Genomic DNA, 19,465 nt, shown 5'->3' with positions numbered 1-19,465 from the left:
CTTCAATTCTGTTATTTAGTGTGGCTAGTACGCCGGTAGTCAGTTAGCTGAGTGGGTGTTATCCAGCAGGAGTGAAGTTACCACACTCTGCCCTTCAGTCTCACTCTGTCATCTTCAAAATTCATAGCACAAACTAGAGTAATATTAGCTTCTCAAAAGAATGTGTTTTGGAGAGTTTCAGCTACCGTGGAAATAACTTTGCATCTTGTCCATCATGTGGATGTGACAAAACACATGCCTTTATTTTCCTGAGGTATAGCCAACATTTGAGTTCATTACATTTAATGGAGTAGGGTCACTCATAAAGTTATTCATAAGGTATCTTCTGAGTGGTTTTCACCTTCTCTTTGAAAAAATAAATTATATCGGCATGTTCACGAGGTACAAATGGTGCTGGCATTTCAGCTGTTATTATGTTATTAACTTTTTTAACCTAATAATTTTCAATCAACAGTAAGAAGCAATTTTCACTCACTCCAGTGACCAGAGTTGGAGATTCTGCAAAGCGTTCTCATAGGGTTCACCTTGACAGACACCTACTTCCCTCCCAAATCGAAACATTACCCCCGACACTCCCATTGCGGTTACCGAGAATTTCCATTTCCCCTTCGGTTAGGATTTAATTTAGAAGGCAAAGACTTCCTAAGCTATGGGAGAGTAAAGATAGATGGTATGGGAGAAGAAGGCTGATGAAATGTAGTTGACTCCGGATCTGAAATATTTTATCCCTCCTCAATGTAGGTTAAATTATTCTTCACCTTTCCCACATCCATAATTGTCGCTGATCTTGGACCAACTCAAAACCCTACTACTGAGTTCAGTAGACTCAAAATTGCCACTAGAACTGGAAAAAGAAAAAAAAAAAGAAGAGATTTGTTAGTGTCCATATACAATATCCCAAGACTATACACAGCTATGAGATACAGCAAATTTAAGAAAGGCAATTTTTTTCTCATCACTGAGTATTTATTATATATAACAAATACATGAAAAAGAAAAAACTATATTGTGTGATATAAATAGTTTATTTACATTACAGAAAAACATCAAGACAATGTATACTATTTCAAATATATCCATACATAATCAAATATAGCTGTAGTACATGTTCTCATTGGTGTAGATTACCACAAATGCAAGGCAACATGTGTAGATCTTGTCTTAATCTTTTGTCTATAATACTGTATTTTGTAGTCCAAGCTCTCTGCAGTTAGTTTTGCCATTGTGGAAACATGCGCTCTTTAAATTAACCTTGTCGATGCTCTTGTTGTGTTGTCTGAACTGTAGTGCCCTGTGTTTTGCTTCTGTCTGTGGATTCTGTTGCTCCTGGGACATTTCCTGGAAAAGAGAGTTGTGAGAATACACGGCTCTTAACAACGCGTCTGCTCGAGAGGCGGCGTGGGCAGCAGGGCACGTGAGGGCAAGAGAGGCGTCCTCTGGCCCTCAGCGCGTTTCCTCTTCGATGAGATGAAAAGGGCTGGCTAATGGCAACAGAACCACAAAAAACCCCCCAAACCCTGCAAAACATACTGTAAACAAAAAAATGGCATGGGAAATGTTAAGATTCCTGCTCCTGCCTGGCGAGCAGCAGCGACTCGGCTGTGTTGCGACAGCTCCTACCGCACCGCATCTCTCGATTGCAGTTCGGCTCATCTTTAAGTAACAGAATTATTTTCAGTGAGGCGCAGGTGGAAGACTTAGGACGATCTCACGCTCACCTGCGCAGCGTCCCAGGTCTGTGAAGTATTTACAAAGTGGATGCGGGGGCTGCCTTTCCGAGAAGCTAAGCGTCCGCAATCCCTATTAGTCTCCATGGAAATGCTCCATGCTCAGGTCATTGGCGAGCAGCTATTTTACTGAACGGGTGCCTGCACCGCGCGACGCTCCTCACACGCCAGCTTGGCTTAGTGCGGAAAGCAATCGCACTGGAAAAACCAAAATCTTATTTTCCTTTGGATGGCTGCAAAAGCAAATCTCTTCTGCCCCAGGGCCTCCCAGTGCTCCTCAGCAAGGGCACGTTTCAACCTTTTACCTGCAGCAGCGTTGGCTATGGGGATGCTACGAAGCGTTTCCCCCTAACGGAAAGATAACAGCGTGTTTCTGGTTTCCTCCCACAAAGGCACCCTTAGACAGAAAGCATGGAGAAGTTTAGCCCCAGGCGGAGGCTGCAGGAAGTTCTAAGCAGCTGCAAGCCGAGGGGGTTACGGCACAGACTGCCGGGCAAGCGGAACCACAGCAGGGCGACCAACACCCTCTAAAAACGCTCGCGCTTTTTGCATTCGTGGTACCAGCAGGAAAATGGTGAGCTACGGAAAACCAACCAGCAATAAAACCAGTCCTTTACCCAGGGTGACCTAGATAACTTTTTGTAGAGGAGGAGGAAGAAGCTATTCCTAATTTGGCCACGTGTTTGTCCTCTTTCTCCAGCTGAAGCTCAGTATGAGTTCTTAGCTGGGTGCGCCTCTTTCTGCCCTCCACACGGGCAGCTACACAAGCAAGACTGAAACGCCCGCTTGGAGCGGCGTGACAGAAAGCCCCGCGATACTCCAGACCATACTGACACGGTAAAAAAAATCCCTTTGTATTGGGCTAACTTGTTTTTCTGTTACCGGGAGGCTTTCAGTGGCACCTTGTGAAACCCTGTAGGTTATGCACCAGGGACAGCCCACCCTCTCAGTGCAGTGCAGTGAAAGCTCAAATCACTTGCCTTCAGCTCTGTGTCAAATAACTAACAGCAAAATAGAGTGAAATCAAGTTTTACTGACCCCTTAAAATCAAAAAGGCCATTTTTTTTTTCCCTGTTGAATGGGGGCGATGCTATAGTTTCGTGACGCCAACTGAAAGGCTAAACAGGAGCAAGAGCATAAGGGCTTATGAAGCATTTCAAAATGCTGAAATACAATTATATAAGTGTCTAACAAAATATGGGTCAGGTTGTCCTGACTTGCCTCACTTTTAAGCCAACGGGACCACCCCCTCACGAGAAACTGTATGGCTGTGCGCTATATTTTGCCTCATTCCTTTCTTGGAAGCAGCAAAGTAGGCTGCTATCATTACTCCAGGAAAAATAAGCCTGCGTCTCCAGCACTCTCGGAGGTCATGGCAAAGCTTTCATTATGAAACTAATGCAGACTTCAGCTGGTTTGCGATTTCACGACAAACTCATTATTCACTGCGTGTTCCTAAAAAGGCGATCAAACTTTCTGAGTGAGTCAGGGCGCCGCTGTTAGCAAACACAGGGCTGATTCACTGAGCCGCGTGTCATCTGCACGCTGACAGCCTCCCAGCCCCGACTGTCCCCAGGCGGCCTCTCCTGCCCATTCAGCCGGAGGTTGCCCAGCAGGACCTCGCAGCGCTCCACGGGGGACAGCACCGACACCTCGAGGCGCAGAGAGACAGCGCTGCTAAATCCTGCTGCAGCGGCCGTCAGCCACACGGGCTGACCAAGCTACCAGGGCTTCCTCCCCAGTCCCAGAGGACGAGGATTTACACCAGAAGGAGCAGCCCCTGCTTTGCCCCAGCGCTCGGCCAAGCGAAGCAGGGTTGGGGAACCGGGGGTGTGAAGCCACAGTGGGCACAAACGGACTGGTTTCATAGGAAACGCGGAGGTACCAGGTGGCCGGGGGATGACCAGGATGATCAGCAATCCCGGGGATGCAGCCGTGCATTCCCGGAGAACGGTGGATACCAACTGCTCCAGCTGGAAGCAAGGAGATGGGCATCTCACAAGCACTTTCCCAAAACCAACACTGACAGTATCTATATGGTCACTTAGTCCAAGGTCAAGAGAAATCAACTCAAACGTAGAGATTACTCCAATTAAGATGATGAAAAAGCATCTTTTAACCAAAAATGCCCATGTTTTAATTGCATAATACACTACACTACCAATTGATGGAAGCCTGGGAAGGCCCCAGGGCCGAGTACTGACACCACGACTGCTTAAATGCAACGCTATTGCCTTTACAGGTAGGTTGTGTCTGAAGTGCATCTGGGTTTCCTAAGAGGGCACTGGCATTTAAGCAGCTTTTTAGACTTAATCATCTGCTAAAATTGAGTGACAGCTTTTCCTTGGTCCTTTACTCTTTAATCAAAAGTTCTTTGCAGTGGTCTGTGTAGGGGATGCATTCATTTACGAACACAGCAGTTATATCTATGTAAACTAGGTACCGGAGCACAGGCTGCCTGCTCTCCCTCCATTGAAGCTTGCTCGCAAGCTTGAGTTACTCACAATCTGATTCATAGCAGGTAAAACACATTATGCATTCATTTTTAATCAAGTTATTTCTTCACATAAATAAGCTGCTGTGACTAAACATTAGGGAAGCACTAAAAATGCAAAGCTGTAAAGAAAACTGCTGAGAATCATTATGACACTAGGCCATACCTATATTATTTACCATCCTCCTTCACTTTTATCATTGCTTCTCTTTTGCCTTACCTCTAAGCTAAAAGTCCTTGGGCGTACGGACTTGCCTCACTGCTCCACCTCCTGCCCTCCGTACCTCTTGGCCTCTGGTCCCCTGCTCCTCCAGCCCAGCCCATTATTCCCATTGCTGGCACTAGCGATGAGTAGCCAGGTGGCCAACCTCATCGTGGAATCGAGCCGCGTAAAAACAAATCTTCAGTTTTGTTTGACCGGGTTCGTTGTGTGGCTGCACAAATGCTAATGGTGGCACAAGAGTATTGGCAGGACCAAGTGCCCGGGAACGAGGGGAGGGGGCAAGGGCAGACCGCCCCTATCAGCGGCACAGCTCATTTATTCAGATTAAAGTGTCTGTGCAACAATGGCCCTAAAAGCTCCCGGGAACTGCTCAGAGCCTTCCAGCAATGGAGGACACCCCAGATTTGCACCACTGTGGTAGATTTGCACCACTGTACGGGTATGATTCTAAGAGCAACAACAGTCACGATAGCTAAAAGATTTACAACGGTAGTCTTATGCGGCTCAAATGCAGGGTTTGGACACAGTGCACCAAACTCGTCTGATAAATTAATTAGGTGAAGCTGCATTGAAATGAGCGGCAAAGAATTCGGCCGCAGCGGCCTCCGAGTGAGTGAACTTTCCCTTCTTTCTCCCAGGAACCTGGTAGGGTGGTTTTAGCACATTCAAGAGTTCAGGGTGTGGAGTTCAAACCAGTAGAGTCAGGTTCTCCAAAGCAGGTAACTTCAAAAACTCAGTTCCTTATGCACATGCTGCCACAACGCTGTCTTGTCATGCAGATTTCTCTTAGGCCACTTAAGAGTACACTTCTGCAAATGTATCTCAAATCATTATGCTGGCATGGAGGATGCTCTGCAGTAATTACATGCATTACAGAAAAAAGTCAAAAGATCATAAATTAACTTGGTTACAAAGTGTGCGGGAAAAAGTACCATCTATGTATGAAAACAGTGTGATGGGTAATTTGCATTACAGTACCAGATCACTCAGAGCACACTGACTTCTTCAATGTAAAGTACTCTGTGTTACTGCGTCAAGGTGACACAACTAGAGTCACTCGACAAAATGATAGAGCGTTTGTTCCGTTATCAGTTACTACGCCATCTTCTTTTTCTTACTACACACTACATTTTTGGTGGTTTGAATTACTTCTGTGAATATCACCAGAATATACTCTATTGCCTCATTCGGCATTGACCGTTGAGTTGATGGACTCAGCTGGGCCAAAAAAGTAGCTACATTTCATCAGATGGTTTTGTTTTACGTCTTTAGGCCAGAGAAGGGCTTATTTTTGGATTTGTTTTTTGGTGTCTTTTCTAGAAACAAATGCTACGCTTGTCTTCCAGCCAGGTAGTGCACCATAGGGACTGACATATATTAGAGATTTTATTTTCTACAGAGGTATGATACCTGGCTTTTATTTTTTTGTCTTTCTAAAAGAAATTTCTTTCTAAAAGAACGATTTATCGGTGTTGCTAACTGAGTGAATTTAACCTCGTGATTTCTGAGAGAAGCCTGAAGATGCCTCAAGTTCGGAACTTACCCCAAGCGCTCCCAGAGACAGTAACACAGTTCAGTGGGGAAATAGAGCAGGAGGTGCAGAAGGGGGAGGATTGCATTTACCCCTCTTGTGCTCACCCACCCCGGGGCTGTTGTTTCCATTCAAACAAACTCTTCCTCCTCATTAAAGAAAAAATAAACCATATATGGCTCGGTGTGCCACCATCTAGTGAAGACCTTAAAACACGTGCCGTACCTTTGAAGATGTATACAAGCCTAATGAAATCATTTAATCAATGGGATTGCAAACAGGCTTAGAAGTTTGTATGCTTTGTCTGATTAGGACTAAGGGAATGGGCCCTTGAGGAAACCAGATGGAGATATGATTAGTTTTATTAAGTGTTGATCCAGCGGCTGTATTTATATTCCCCTTATTTATATGAATAATATCTGTCCAAGCATCTGAATACAAAGCAGGAAACTTCATTTGCTGTAGGCACCTACCTAAGTTTGATTAAGATGGAAGTAAAAATTCAGTTATAATAATAAAGCAGCACTGGCTGGCTGGACCAGATGATATCTTCTGTTTGTTGGTGAATTAAATAGCATTTGTTATCAGTAGTGTCATTGCAGAAATCTGTATAATCAGTGGACAAAGTAGGAAAAACAAAAGTCTTTTCTATTGCAAAGTATCAGAGATACTGACCTTGTAATACAGAGGACTACAACACAGATGATGGCAATCTGGACGGTTCCAATCACAGCTGCTATTAAGACATACTGAAATCGAACTGGACCTGGAACCACATATAAAACGCTGTAGTCCTTTTTTTCACAGTGTTGTCCAGTATAGCCGGCATCACATCTGAAACGAAAAATATTTCTTCCAGTTATACCTGCTGCTTTCGAAGAACACCGAAACAAATTATATCTGAAAAGAATAATATCAGTGGCTTAAGCATATGCTTATGTGGGATTTTTTTGCAGGATGGGCCCCCCAGAGAGAGCACTGGTGCCTCCTCAGACCTCTCAGAGGGAAGGTTTCAGGTCCTCAGCATCACCAAGGCCTGCGAGAGTGAATGACACTGCAAGTGTCAGGAGGTACCCAGGGAACAAGGATTTGTCTAGCATCAGGTGGAACTACTTGCATGTCGTGATGAGAATCCATTTAGTTCCTTTCACAACATATTTTAGATTTCTCCCTTTCTTTGGGGAGGTGGGGGAGGGTGAAAAGCCATCTAGTTGTGGCTCCTTATGCAGATTACCCCTAAGGAAGTGATAAGCAATCATCCAAGCTCCATATGAAATGTGATTAGATGTTCCTGCAAGTGGATACATCATTTACGTTCTGTCTGGTTGCTATAAAAAACCCCTCTGTTGATGCTGCAACCACCCACCCCAATGCGCCTGCTCACCAGTTCCCACCCTGCAGCCTGACATCTCCCCTCTGTGATTTTGGGGAATAGGCAGTGGTTTTCCCATGGTAGCTCTTGCCCTCTTTCCCCTGAAAAGCCCAAGCAGGAAGATCCGAGAATCCAGGTCAATGGCAGCAGCAACCATAAGAGACCGAGCCAGATTGCTTGGGCTCCTCTCAGAAGCGTTAGCGGGGCACTAACCCTGACGGGTTAAGCCTTGAGCTTCCACCCTTTTCCTCCCCTGCATTCCCACAGCAGCCAGCAGCTTGAGGAAAGGACGTTTTCCAGCTGAATGGAGAACGTAAAACACAGCAGCTGCAAAGAGCAAAACGTGCCCTGGCTGTTTGCGGGAGCTGGGAGAAGCTGGCTTGAGGATCTGCCCTGGGGGATAAGCCTGCTCTGTAGCTTTGCTCTCCCAGTCCAATGTCCCAGGAAAACGCTGCTTCATGCATAACAGTCCTTTTCTTTGCCACCAGGCCGATGGTTGGACTTCGGAAGTAATATCCCCACCTCCGCAGGGAGGCATTCGCTGCAGAAACGCATGCTTTCACCATTGCTCCTCCCTGCCCTGACCTCCTCCAAAGCCACCCCCCGCACAAAGGAGCCACCTTCGCCCCAGCTTGCTGCCCCACGAGCATCACTCCTGCCACAGCGGGGACGTATCCCTGGTGGCACTCCTCTGCTTCAGACTGAGGCGGCTACCTAGGGGCTGTCTGAGCACTTTGTGAAGTGCTTTTTAAATCTATCTAAATATAAATGAAGGTTACTGAATGTTTTTGCAATCAATTAACACTGCGCATAACTCAATACACTTTTGCCACATAAAACAGGGACTTTGTTGAATAATTAAAGTCTAATGGGTTTTGTAGTATAAAGGGCCATGGTTACCATCATTTTCCATAGTTTATCTAGATTAAGTGTTTTTGTAAGTCAATATTTTCACGTGTGTAGCCTTTCACCCTCGGTAGGAGAAGGGTTACCTGCAAGACGGTTCCAGCATGTTAGTGGAATGCTCACACTTGCCGTGCATGCAGAAGCCATTGTAATGCTCTGGACAAGGGATGTAGATCCCTCTTGCACTTTCTTCCAGTTTATTTGCATTCTCTGTGAAGACAGGTGAAGGGAAGGAACATTAACCTAACAACGCAGGTCAAGGTGAAACGATGGAAAGAACTCAACGTATAAAAGAAAGGAAAATCAGAAGAACAAGATGTGAAAGATGTTGTTTATGGGAAGCAAGAGCAAGGGTTTGCACATCTAATTCCTGTCAAGCTACAGCAAATGAGACACCAGAAAAAATAATCTGACTATTCAAAAACTAATTACAGAATAGTACATGAAAAATGCCTAATCATTTCTGTTATCCTCTACGGACTGTCTCTTCACACCCAGGCAAGGCTAGGAGGAAGACTCGGGACATTTGCATGTAATATACCACTACAATACATTTGGTCGTTCAATACAACATATTCAGAAAGATAATTTTATGGCTGAAGTAGAGGAGGAGGAGTCCAGAGCTGAAGCTTCCCATCAGTGCTGCACGCCCATGCCCAGAGCCCGCTGGCCTCCTCCCCATCCCACAGCACGGGTACCTTTAAACTAGTTTGACTTTCTGTGCCCACTTCTGCAGCCATTAAACAGTCGCCGAGACTGCAAATCCTGGAAAATACTTCCCTCCATGTAGCCAGGAAAATGGAGGCTTTGTTTAGTTTTGCAACAGGTACGTGCTCAACATTTACATCATGGGCTGAAATGCAGTGTTACTTGCAGTAAACTCACATGAATTTTGTAGGCCACCAAGGTGTTAATTAATCTGGGTAATTTTGGCAAATTCTTCCATTTAACCAATACTTATGATATCTCAAATGGTAAGAATCCTTCTTCTGTGATAGTATCATCTAGCCACAATTAATTAAAAACAGAAGAAAAAAACCTCGTAATAGATGTCTGAGGAAATGCAGTTTGCACACAAATAAGTTGAAGCACTTTTATCTTTCAGAGGAAGTCCCCCCGTGTTACGAAACAATTGCAATTTGTGTTCTGCCTCCAAGCCAGTCGTGCCGGCAGTAGGTATGCCTCGGTATTATCCCACCTTTGGGAAAAGCGTATGCGGCAGATCCAAGATTCAGATTTGCATGAATTTCTTGCCTATCGCTGCTGTCCAAGGAGAGTTTTAAGAGTCTCTGACAACTTGCACTAATAAAGTTGGTTATATTGTCCTTATGTTAAAACAGGCGAGGACAAGCTCCCAGCAAACGAGAATGAGAGGGCAACCTCTACATCCCTGTAGAGAGCATTAACTTCTCTTTCGTCGTTAGGCCTTTCAGGACCTCTGCGCTATGGACCATTACTGCATCTTTTTAAATGCACGTGTGTTGAAGACAAACCTGTCTGCGTCTCCTGGTTCCCTGCTTACATCGGGATATCTGCGTGAGGCTGCCGTGAAGGCTGTAATGACAACGCAGCGCAGAAGCGGGCATCACGGTGCAGTGCTGGTTCCTGGGCCTGGGGCTGAGAGGTGTCTCTGGGACAGCACAGGCAGGACAGGATGACAGGAGGCATGTTATAGGCATGGCATAACCTCCTTCGAGAGCTTGCCCAAGAATTTCTGCTACTGGAAAGAGGTGGGAGTAGAAGGTCCATTTGGTCTGGCACTAAACATTTTTGGCTACCTATCACCCTCTAGGTGAGGCACTGGCTACCAGCATGTGAAATATATACATAGAGAGAGTTATCATCCCACCAGGACTTCCTGTATGTTCCTTTTTTCCACCTGGAAATCTTCCTGGAACAGAAAAAACATGTGTGACATATGAAGCTATCAATGGACTTGCCCAGTGCACACAGGTAGATCCTGATGTGCTCAGCACTTGTTGGACTCCATACACATGCAGCGATCATCTGTGCACCATGCCCGATGGCTTCTGGGTGTGCTGGACCTCTGCTACGGTCCACATTCAAATGTACGTCTGTCCTGAAAACTGCAGCAAGAACTATAGGATCCTTATTAATATACATTTTTTCTATTGTGGAAAATATTATGCTGTTTCCTTCAAATCTTCCATTAGTGGGAGTTTGCTTCCTTTCTGAAGAACAGGAGACTGCCCTGTGGGTGGGTGTGCTTGTGTGTGTAACTCCAATCCTTCCTTCTCAGGTACCGAGACATCTCTGTGATGTCCGTGTGCCACCACCAACCAGCGTGAGAATCCCTCCTCTCTCAGATGAGCCGGCAGTGTTCCTAAAACGGTAGGATACCATCTGGTTTCTTTTTTTTTTAGAGGCACGCCTCAAGATGGTGAGGGAAATTGTTACTTTCGGGACAGACTAATCGCTAGGACTTGAAAGGGGGACCAGGACCTCTCCCAGACTTGCAGATGTTCTCATTCTGTGTAGGATGTAGGGCTGGTAAAAAGAGGAATGATTTTTCCTCCTCCTGCAATCATGTGGGTAGAAACCATGTTTTCTTTAAAAAGGTCTCTAGCATACTTTAAAGTAAATCTAGGATCCTGCAGAACTTGTAATTACACCTCTAAGTGTAATGATATGATGGAAAATGCTTCACTGAATCAAAAATGAGATGGCCCAAGCTTTGCTAGCACTTCGTAGGATAAACACTTGTCATCTGGCTAGGAAGAAACCATAAAACTTAGACACAAATTATCTGTAGTCCCGCATTTTAACTGATGACTCCTCTAGAAGAGTTAGGGATTGAACATAAAGGCAGAAAGGGGGAAAAAACTTGTATTTATTTTGATCTGCTGTTTTCGTTGTTCGAAAGACAGGCTACAATGAAAGCATCATTTACTTCAGACAAAGAAGCTCCCCTTCTCTTCCGGCACATTTTGAATTCACCCAAAATAATTCCCCTGCCTCAAACCAGGTTATTTTTCTCATTACACAAAACATCTTTTCAGATTCAAAATAGAGACCCAAACACCAAGATATGCTTTATCAATTCCTGCATGTTAAAACTGACTGCTCTGAAGGATCTGAGCACTTTTCAGTAATCCAGCCATCGATAAGATACTATCACGAATGCATCACAGGGTTTACATCACTATGAAACAAGAACTATAAATCATTTCTAAAAAGAGAGGCTAGGAATAAAAAACATGTTCAAACTATGGATCAAATAAGAACTATACAAAGTTCAAAAAAGTAAGCCTAAAAGACATAAATTAAGACTTCCCCCCTTATTATAATTTTGGATAATTTATAAATTCAGTACTCACTAATCACATTATAGTATCACCAAACCAGGGACCCCTCTACCACACCAACCTTACACCTACAGAGAGCAAAGCTTAAATACAAACTTACCCCCTTTTTTCCAAGCACAGCAGATCGGTATTCATAGAGCAACAATACAGACCAAATTCAAAGATAGTCAGGTTGCAGTAAAGTTAAATTCAGTAGCTTCTCTTCACGCATTAGACTTGCTGCATTGTTATTGGCAACTGTGTGTGAAAGTTTTATTTGCACCAAAAAGGCAGATTTATACCTTTTCGTGATGGCTAGAATTTGAGACAGAAGCTGTAAAGCCTAAAGATGAAAATTGGACTGACTGGCTCAGTCTCTCCTATCTCTGGACAAACATAATTCCTGGCACATTTCTCAGAATGCTTCCCCTTTTTATTTTAAAAAGAAATACACTGTCACCCTCCAGATCAACTGTATTCAGAAACCTTTTTCTTGAAGCATTTTTCTGATAGAAAACATCACTTTGATGAAGCCAGCATCTTTTGCATTTCTGCAACATTTTTTTCTATCTTTACCCTAACATGACATTTCATATTGTTCACATCTTTTGTTAGTGCCAGAACATGACATGATAGCCTATCATATACGATACACTAGTCAAAACAGATTATTTTTAAATGCATGGAGGCCAGATGCTACTTTGTGTAGACTGAAGCAGCTTATCGTCTTGCTTACTAGAAGAGTTTCCCAGTCGAACACTTGCTCTCCAACCTTTCTGTGGATAGCGGGGAGATGCCGAGACGATGAGCCATTTCGCTGGGGTAAGAAATTGGATCCTGAGAAGTTATCCCGTGTGACTAACCACCCACTCAGTGATCTTGACTTTGCTGATGGATTATCTTCTGAAATGTTAAATAAATTATTTAAAGCTATCTTGTCTAAATTCCTTAATACCTATGGCTGTTCCTGTCCTCCGTTAAGAAGCAGTGGAAGAATTATTTCAAATACATTCTGTATTCTTTTTATTGTAATTTCTGCTTTAGCTATGCCTTTACTTCAAAGTTTTTGGAAGCTGAATGTGCACCATTAGGATTCTCAGGTAAATATCCCAGTGAAGGCTGAAATTCAAAAGCTGAAACAGTCTGCCCGGTTGCAGGACCCGACTCTGCACGTGATGAGAACAACGCAGCCAGCTTCTTCTCTGGGCAGCCCTCACCGGTCCCCAGCTCCCATCTGAGCTAGTGTGGAGCTTCTGTTACACAACTGAACATGTGGAGTAGCTCTGCTGACAAACGAATAAATCCATTAGTGCCCTTGATGAGGATTATATGAAGTACCGCCTGGAGTGCCCAGAAAATTCCTTCCAGACACAAGTTCCTGCAATCCACTTTGGAGAAATTAGATAAAAATCTAGGCAAAAATAGGATTCTTATGTCCAAAATTTGACTGCCAGGCACCTAACAATCAGTTCTGCAGGGCTGATAATTCTGTCGTTCTTTACATTTGAATCAGCGAGACTTTCTAGGCAATTTCAGGCAAGCAAAGTAGAGGGCCACAGCCTGTAAATCCACGTTAGCATTTTCACTGTTGCACAGCATGTAATGTTGGAGCTTATGGAAATAATAACTGCTCATATGAAAAAATATTGGCTCACGTACAGTGTTAATACCTTGTGTACAGTCATCGCTGGACCGAGGGAGGTCCTGCAAATACATATATATACACATATTTCATCAAGTAAGGGATGGGATGGTGAATGATGTGCAGCGAAAGCTATTTTGACACCTATCTCATTGGAAACAGTGGTTAAGGAGAATTGACTTACATAATAATTTAATCTTTTAATACTGCTGAGGTCAGTCAAATTTGCAGTCGAAAGCTCTCGCTGATATTGAGGTAGTGACTCCTTACACATCACATTTTCAGAGGATTTATGAAGGGGGAAAGGGATTCTTGGGTCAAATGTATGTCCTTAACCTTCTCAACCCCTTTTGGAAGTGTCTCCCCCCGCCCCCCTCCTTTTACCTCCTCGGCAGCTCTCCCAAAGATATGCTGCAGAGCATACCATTGGGAACTTACTTAACAAAGCTCTTCTGCTCTGCATGATAGACACTAGGTGTGGTAATTCTTACTTGAAATCAAAATAAAGGTCCAGAGTGTATCAACCTGTGGAGCAAAGGTAGAGGATGCCCTGAGTTTTGTGGAAGAGCTTCGGTAGGGTGGGAATCTGAATCCTGTGGATGAGCCTAGGGACAGCCTACATTACTCATCTGCAGTCTTCACAGAGTCAGCAACTGCTGCTCTTTTGGGGGAAGAGGGAGCTTCCTCAGTCCAGCAACGTTTGCAGCATCTGCAGAGGTTTGAAGGTCCTTCTGCAAAGTCAGGAAGAATGGGGTGGTAATGGCGTTGCTCCCTCTGAAAGTGCAAATTGCTTTAGCAGGTTTCCTGGTACTTCCCCCTCTCCAATAGCATCTAACAAGAATTGAGGTCCCACAGCACCTTATGTGGATGAAATCCTTAAGCAGGCTTCCTACTTACTCATAATGAAGAAATGTGCTGATAAATCCCAGCTCAGACCCGGCTCTGATGAGAGACAAGAGATTTCTCCCGAGTCTTTGCTCAACAGCTCCCGACACCCTGCCCTTGACAAAGCTGCCAGCAGCCACGCTGCCGTCCACCACCACAGCCATACCTCGTCATTAACAGCTGCTCAGACCTGACCTATTAATTATCTTGACACAGTATGTTCCCTTCTTTTAAAACCTTGATCTTGATCTTACGGATACAGAGTGTCTCTTTACAATGAAGAAAATGGCAACTCGCCTGAAAATCACTGTTTGGGTGGGCGTTGGGAGTGAAAATTCAGAAGGAATTGCTTGCTGCCGCTCAAGGGGGAGCTCACCAGCCCACTCTCCCCGAGAGGTAGCGGAAAGTGAGACACCAAATGTCAGCTGAAAACGTCTGGCACCACTATGCTGCAGCCCCAGCCTAAATTCATCCTGCAGCCACTCCAAGTATGAACTTCAAGCTAGTCTTTCTACATAAACTGCACAAAAAATACCATCCCCATATCAGCTACTTTACCAAGAGGAAAAAAAGAAATGGAACTTTGTGAATTAAATTACATTCGCTTCTTTTCTCAGGCACAAAATAGGCTTGCTCAACACAGTAATTTATTAATTTTAAATGTCCCTATGCAAATGAGTTCCCTGGAATAAGATAACATCCACTTTCCTTTTTAAAAATAATCTAGTGCTTTTTGTGTTTGAGATGATGGCAAGATGTCCTAGTGCACTTGGAAAAAAAATATTGTGCTCTGTCTTTCGCAGCAATGTATCGTAATTATTCAGCCTGCTCCCATAATTAATAATAGAAACCAATGAATTAAGACACTAATAATCCCAGATGTTCAAATGGAGAATAAAATACTTTCAGCTTGTCAGCATATATATGTGGGCTATGCTATATATGTTAAAGCTATCTCTGAACTTTTGAAATTGAGAAGTACTTTTATTTACATCATCTGTGAATGTATCTTCCGTATTTGAAAAGACTGCTAGAAATAATCTTTTTCCTGTACATAAAAAGACCATTTGTCTACTGAAAACTGAACATAACCTTTTTTTTTTAACCCTCATTTGTTTTTTCAGCGGCCGTAGCCCACCTGTATTCACTGGCTAGGCACAGATGCCTTACCCTAGAGACTGTATAGACCCCCAGCAGCCGAGGCTCCTACACACACGAGTAGGTGCCACCAGGTAGCTACTGCAACACAAGGTGCAACACAACCCCAACACAGCACAGTGATACAAGTAGACGCTAGCAACCATTGCTCACACGTCTGAACGGGAAGACCCGGCAATATTAGCCAAGCTGAAAGAGAAAAGAAAAAAAAGCCATGTGGGCTAACGTGTTGCTCCGAACCAGCATTTTCTCAGTGTTCCGGTGCTCACGTTAGACACTACTCCTCCCTGGGGTGACCGTTTCATTCAGGGAGGTAAAGCAGGCAGTTGTCTCACCTTGTCTGACCTCCTCTGCTTCCCTCCCCCCCATTTCACCCACTGACCCCTCTCGAGGCCGTCGGTAAAAGCAGCGGTCGCTGCTGTTTAAGGCAGATGCTGCACAAGCGCCTCCACACGTGATCTGAGGACACCAAGAGGTGACGCGCTGACCTCTTCCTTCAGCAGCTTCACGGAGCCGTTCACTGCCGCGTGTGAACGGCACCCTCCTGCTTTCCAGTCCAGTAAACTGGAAAGGTCTTCAGCTCCCCATACTGTCTCTGTGTTAGCCGTCACCAAGTCACCTCTCAATACTTTTGTGGATAAACCACACAGACGGAGCTCTTTGAGACGGCCGCCGCAGGGGCCGGTCTCGAGGCCTGCCATCGGATGTGATCTAATGATGTGGGGCCGTATTGTGGATTTATCAAAGCCCTGGGTAAAGGGGCCTTTACAGTTTGTGCTTCCCTCTTTTGTGCCAGGATTGAATAAATCTGCGTTAACCCCATTCCTAGAACAGATTAAATCCCTCTTTGTGCTAACTCAGCTAGTGTTTGTTTTTGCCATGCCGCTGACGTTCCCTTCGCTCAGGTCCCCCTCAGTCTAAGAGAGACGCCGCCGGCCCCACGCAAGCGGCTTCCTCCCCCTTCAGAAGCCAGCCATTTAAAGGAATAAAGTCGTAATTTTTCTCCTTGCCTATGATCTCCTTAGGCAGCTCATGACAGAGCCTTTAGAGGATGAGTTAACATTATTATTATTGTAATTCTGTGTTGAAAAAAAGTTGGTGTCAGTTCAGAGATTTGTGAGGTTCCCTCCAATTAGGCTGCGTGCCTGAAGGCAGAGGGGCGAACGCTGTATCCATCACATGTGGCACGGCACGAGCGGAGCGGGTGTCACCCCCCTGTGAGAAATTCCTCCCGACTGCTCGGCCGCCTCTCCTCAAGCTACTCATTAGTGCTAATGCTGGAGGTGGTCAAAAACAGACAGCGGGAACCAGACCAAGGCTCCTCTCTGTGCCCTCCCCTCTGAAAAAGTATGTCTGAGAGTTGCAATTTACTCTTTAATACCAGATTAAACAGAGGTGGAAATACCATCCTAGTACGTGGATGTTAGCAGCAGAAGATGCTTCTTTAGATGACCAACTCGTGTCTCCTTCAGGAGCAAGCAGGCATGGATCTACAAGGAGGGATGCTGACATAGGAAGTATCTCTATGTTCAGTGCTGTGAACACTCTATGTTCTTCTGGGGCACCGCAGCCAGACCATCGGCCCTACCGCACAGCCCCATGCAGCACGTACAAACACGCTCCTGGCAGCAAAACCAAACAGCAGCTATTCACAACCCGTCCCGGTCTAACACGCAGCGACACAGCAATATTAGTTAACTTAGTTAAGTGGTGATTAAGGAACAAAACTCTCCGAACTTGACCGAGTGGTGTCCTGCTGTTTCTGCTTTGTGTGCTACTATGCGATTTCTGTATCAAAGCAGCCTTGCTAGTGCAGCACTCCGAGAGTGGCTTATTTATATGTAGATGCAGCTATATGACATTTCCAAATGCCATACATTTGCATATGAAGGTTCCACTTTTTTTCCCCCCTTCTAGTAAACAGAGTCTGCTGTGACTCCAAAGCAGTGCTTTCACTCAGTTGGAGCTTTCTGAGAACCACCCTTCTTAAGAAGCTTAGAAGCTTAAAAAAACCCAAAACACCTCATTTTCATAACTTGGCAACCTTGGCTATCGACAGCGTCTATGGGCAGGTCTTTTGATTTATAGCTGTACCTTTGATACCAAACTGAGCATGGAAAGCAAAACTGCAAGATCTTAAGATTTCATATGAAATGGCTACAGATAATCTGCAATACAAATCAATATTTGCTAATAGGCCTCGGACGTATGATGGAAGCTTGTGGTCATCCTAAAAAAGGCTGTGGGTCACACTCATTACAGCTATGAAGACGGTAATTGATTTTTGTCACTGCTCTTTCACTTGAAAACAAGAGCAGGAGCTTGCTGCAAGAGCTGCTGGGGAGCTCCGAAACTGCAACGCTAACATGAAACCACAACCTTATGTAACGCCGGGAAAGCCAAGCGGACATTATATATTCAGCTTTCTTGTCAAAGAACGACAAGGCTGAAGCAGATGGTATGTGGGCAAAGTTTCAACCTGAATACATTGCCTTCTAAAAACCGACAGCACTAGGAAAACATCCCAATTTTGTGGCACGAGGTGGACGAACACGTTACCTGCACATTAAAGAGCTGCCCGATGCGGGGCCTCGACGTACGTGTTACGGAGGAGCTGGAAGAGCTTCCCGTTGGCAACGTGTGTATGGAAAAACAAGAATCTCAACACCTCTCACGTACCACCTAGCGTGAGTAGTATGAATTATGTATAACACACAGATTGAGCCCCGTCCTCGTAGACATTTGTGCTGGGACGCGCAGCCAAGGGTGTGAGCTGAAGAAAGCGGTCTTTCGGCATCACCAGGCGGCGTGGGAGTGCTGATGGTGTGCAGAGCGAATGGCGGAGTCACCAGACATCAGCTGTCCCCCTCTCTCATAGCTCAGCCCTGCTCCACAGCTGCGAGCAGACCTCCTCCACATCCCTGCTACCCCGTGGGTGGGCAAACGCCGAGGTGAGGACGAGCCCCTGCTCCGCCTGCTGTTGGGGGACCGTGACAGGCGCTTCCCGACTGTGACAACAGGCACAACAACCCCCGGGGAGTCGCCTTGAACCATCACTGCGGTCTTAGCTTACGGAGTTTCACCCATCTGCCGCTGCGTTTCTAAAGGACTTCATCCTCCTCCCCTGCCGACTAGCAGATAGCATCAAAAATGACAAATGGGATGAGGTGCCAGAAAGCTGATAAATACTTTTGATACAGCCCTAAAAATAGTGAAGGGACATTTGTACCCTTCTGATGCTTTTCCAAGAGTAGATGGATATGCATGACCAAAGTTTTAAGACGGGTGTCAAGAATATTGATGTGTGGAGGGAGCAAAATCGTTTCGCTGGCACTGCCCCTGGGGACAGTCGCATGACTAACGATGTTTCCCGTCTCCCAGCTGTAGGTGTGCGGGGAGAGGGCTCGGGGAGGGCTGCGCCTTCGGTGCCCGTCCAGAGAAAGAGGATTCTGGTTGCCAGCGCATCTCTGCCCACCTAGGACGTACCGTTTCCTCCGTGGGGATGGCGATATGGGAGAACAGGGTGCAAGTGCCCGGTGGGACTCTGCGTGGCTGGCTGGCACGCGGCTCACACTAGGGCAGGCTGCGACCGGCTGCATCTGCTGTACGGCTCTGAAGGACTATACAGGAATTAAACTAAGGGCTTACTTCATAAACACAATGGGATAAAACATGCAGCATGGTTCTGATGGAAGAAAATGATAGACTGGGTAAGAGTTATAGACACCATTTTGCTGCAGGTTTGTTCTGGAGGACTAGTCAAACAGGGCGTTGTAGTGCGCTAAGTTATGGCCTCGCAATTGCCCCCCGGCTAACTCATGCTCAAGCCTGGTGTGTTTCTGGGGCACACCATAAATTTAATTCAGGATTTCCGAACCATCTCTGGAAATGTCGGAGTAAAATTCCTTTTTTTCCTCTCCCCTCCAATCCCTACAATAATGTAGACTCCAAAAGTCTCCAGTTCACACATGCAATCCCAGTGTCCTGAAGTTAGTCCCTCTTTGGCACCTACCCAGGTGGCTGGCAGGAATTTAAGTATTGATGCAACGGGTGGCTCTTCCAAGTTTTAAGGACTACATTGATAAAAATTGCTTTTAAGCAATTTAACTGTGGATTAACAAAGCACGTTTCCATGTTTGTACAGAGATGCACTTATTCACCTGACTATACTCAGAGGAACACGCGCATCTTCTGTAACACGAAGCTGCATTTCAATGAAACA

At 45.3% G+C, this 19,465-nt stretch overlaps 1 protein-coding gene across 1 annotated transcript in view; it reads right to left on the bottom strand.

The window, feature by feature from the left end:
* Positions 1-205: 205 nt before the first annotated feature.
* Positions 206-19,465, bottom strand: part of TMEFF2 (transmembrane protein with EGF-like and two follistatin-like domains 2) — a gene marked incomplete at its 5' end in the record, with an annotated part of 54,972 nt that continues 35,712 nt past the window's right edge. Inside the window, 4 exons of the mRNA XM_009584338.1 lie at positions 206-844; positions 1,252-1,338; positions 6,651-6,809; positions 8,340-8,463. Coding sequence (XP_009582633.1) covers positions 748-844; positions 1,252-1,338; positions 6,651-6,809; positions 8,340-8,463 — 467 coding nt within the window. The remainder of the gene's footprint in view (positions 845-1,251; positions 1,339-6,650; positions 6,810-8,339; positions 8,464-19,465) is intronic.

This window comes from Fulmarus glacialis, unplaced genomic scaffold, assembly GCF_000690835.1.
Source record: "Fulmarus glacialis isolate BGI_N327 unplaced genomic scaffold, ASM69083v1 scaffold28158, whole genome shotgun sequence".
NCBI lineage: Eukaryota > Metazoa > Chordata > Aves > Procellariiformes > Procellariidae > Fulmarus > Fulmarus glacialis.
This window is presented reverse-complemented; position numbering and strand designations above follow the sequence as displayed.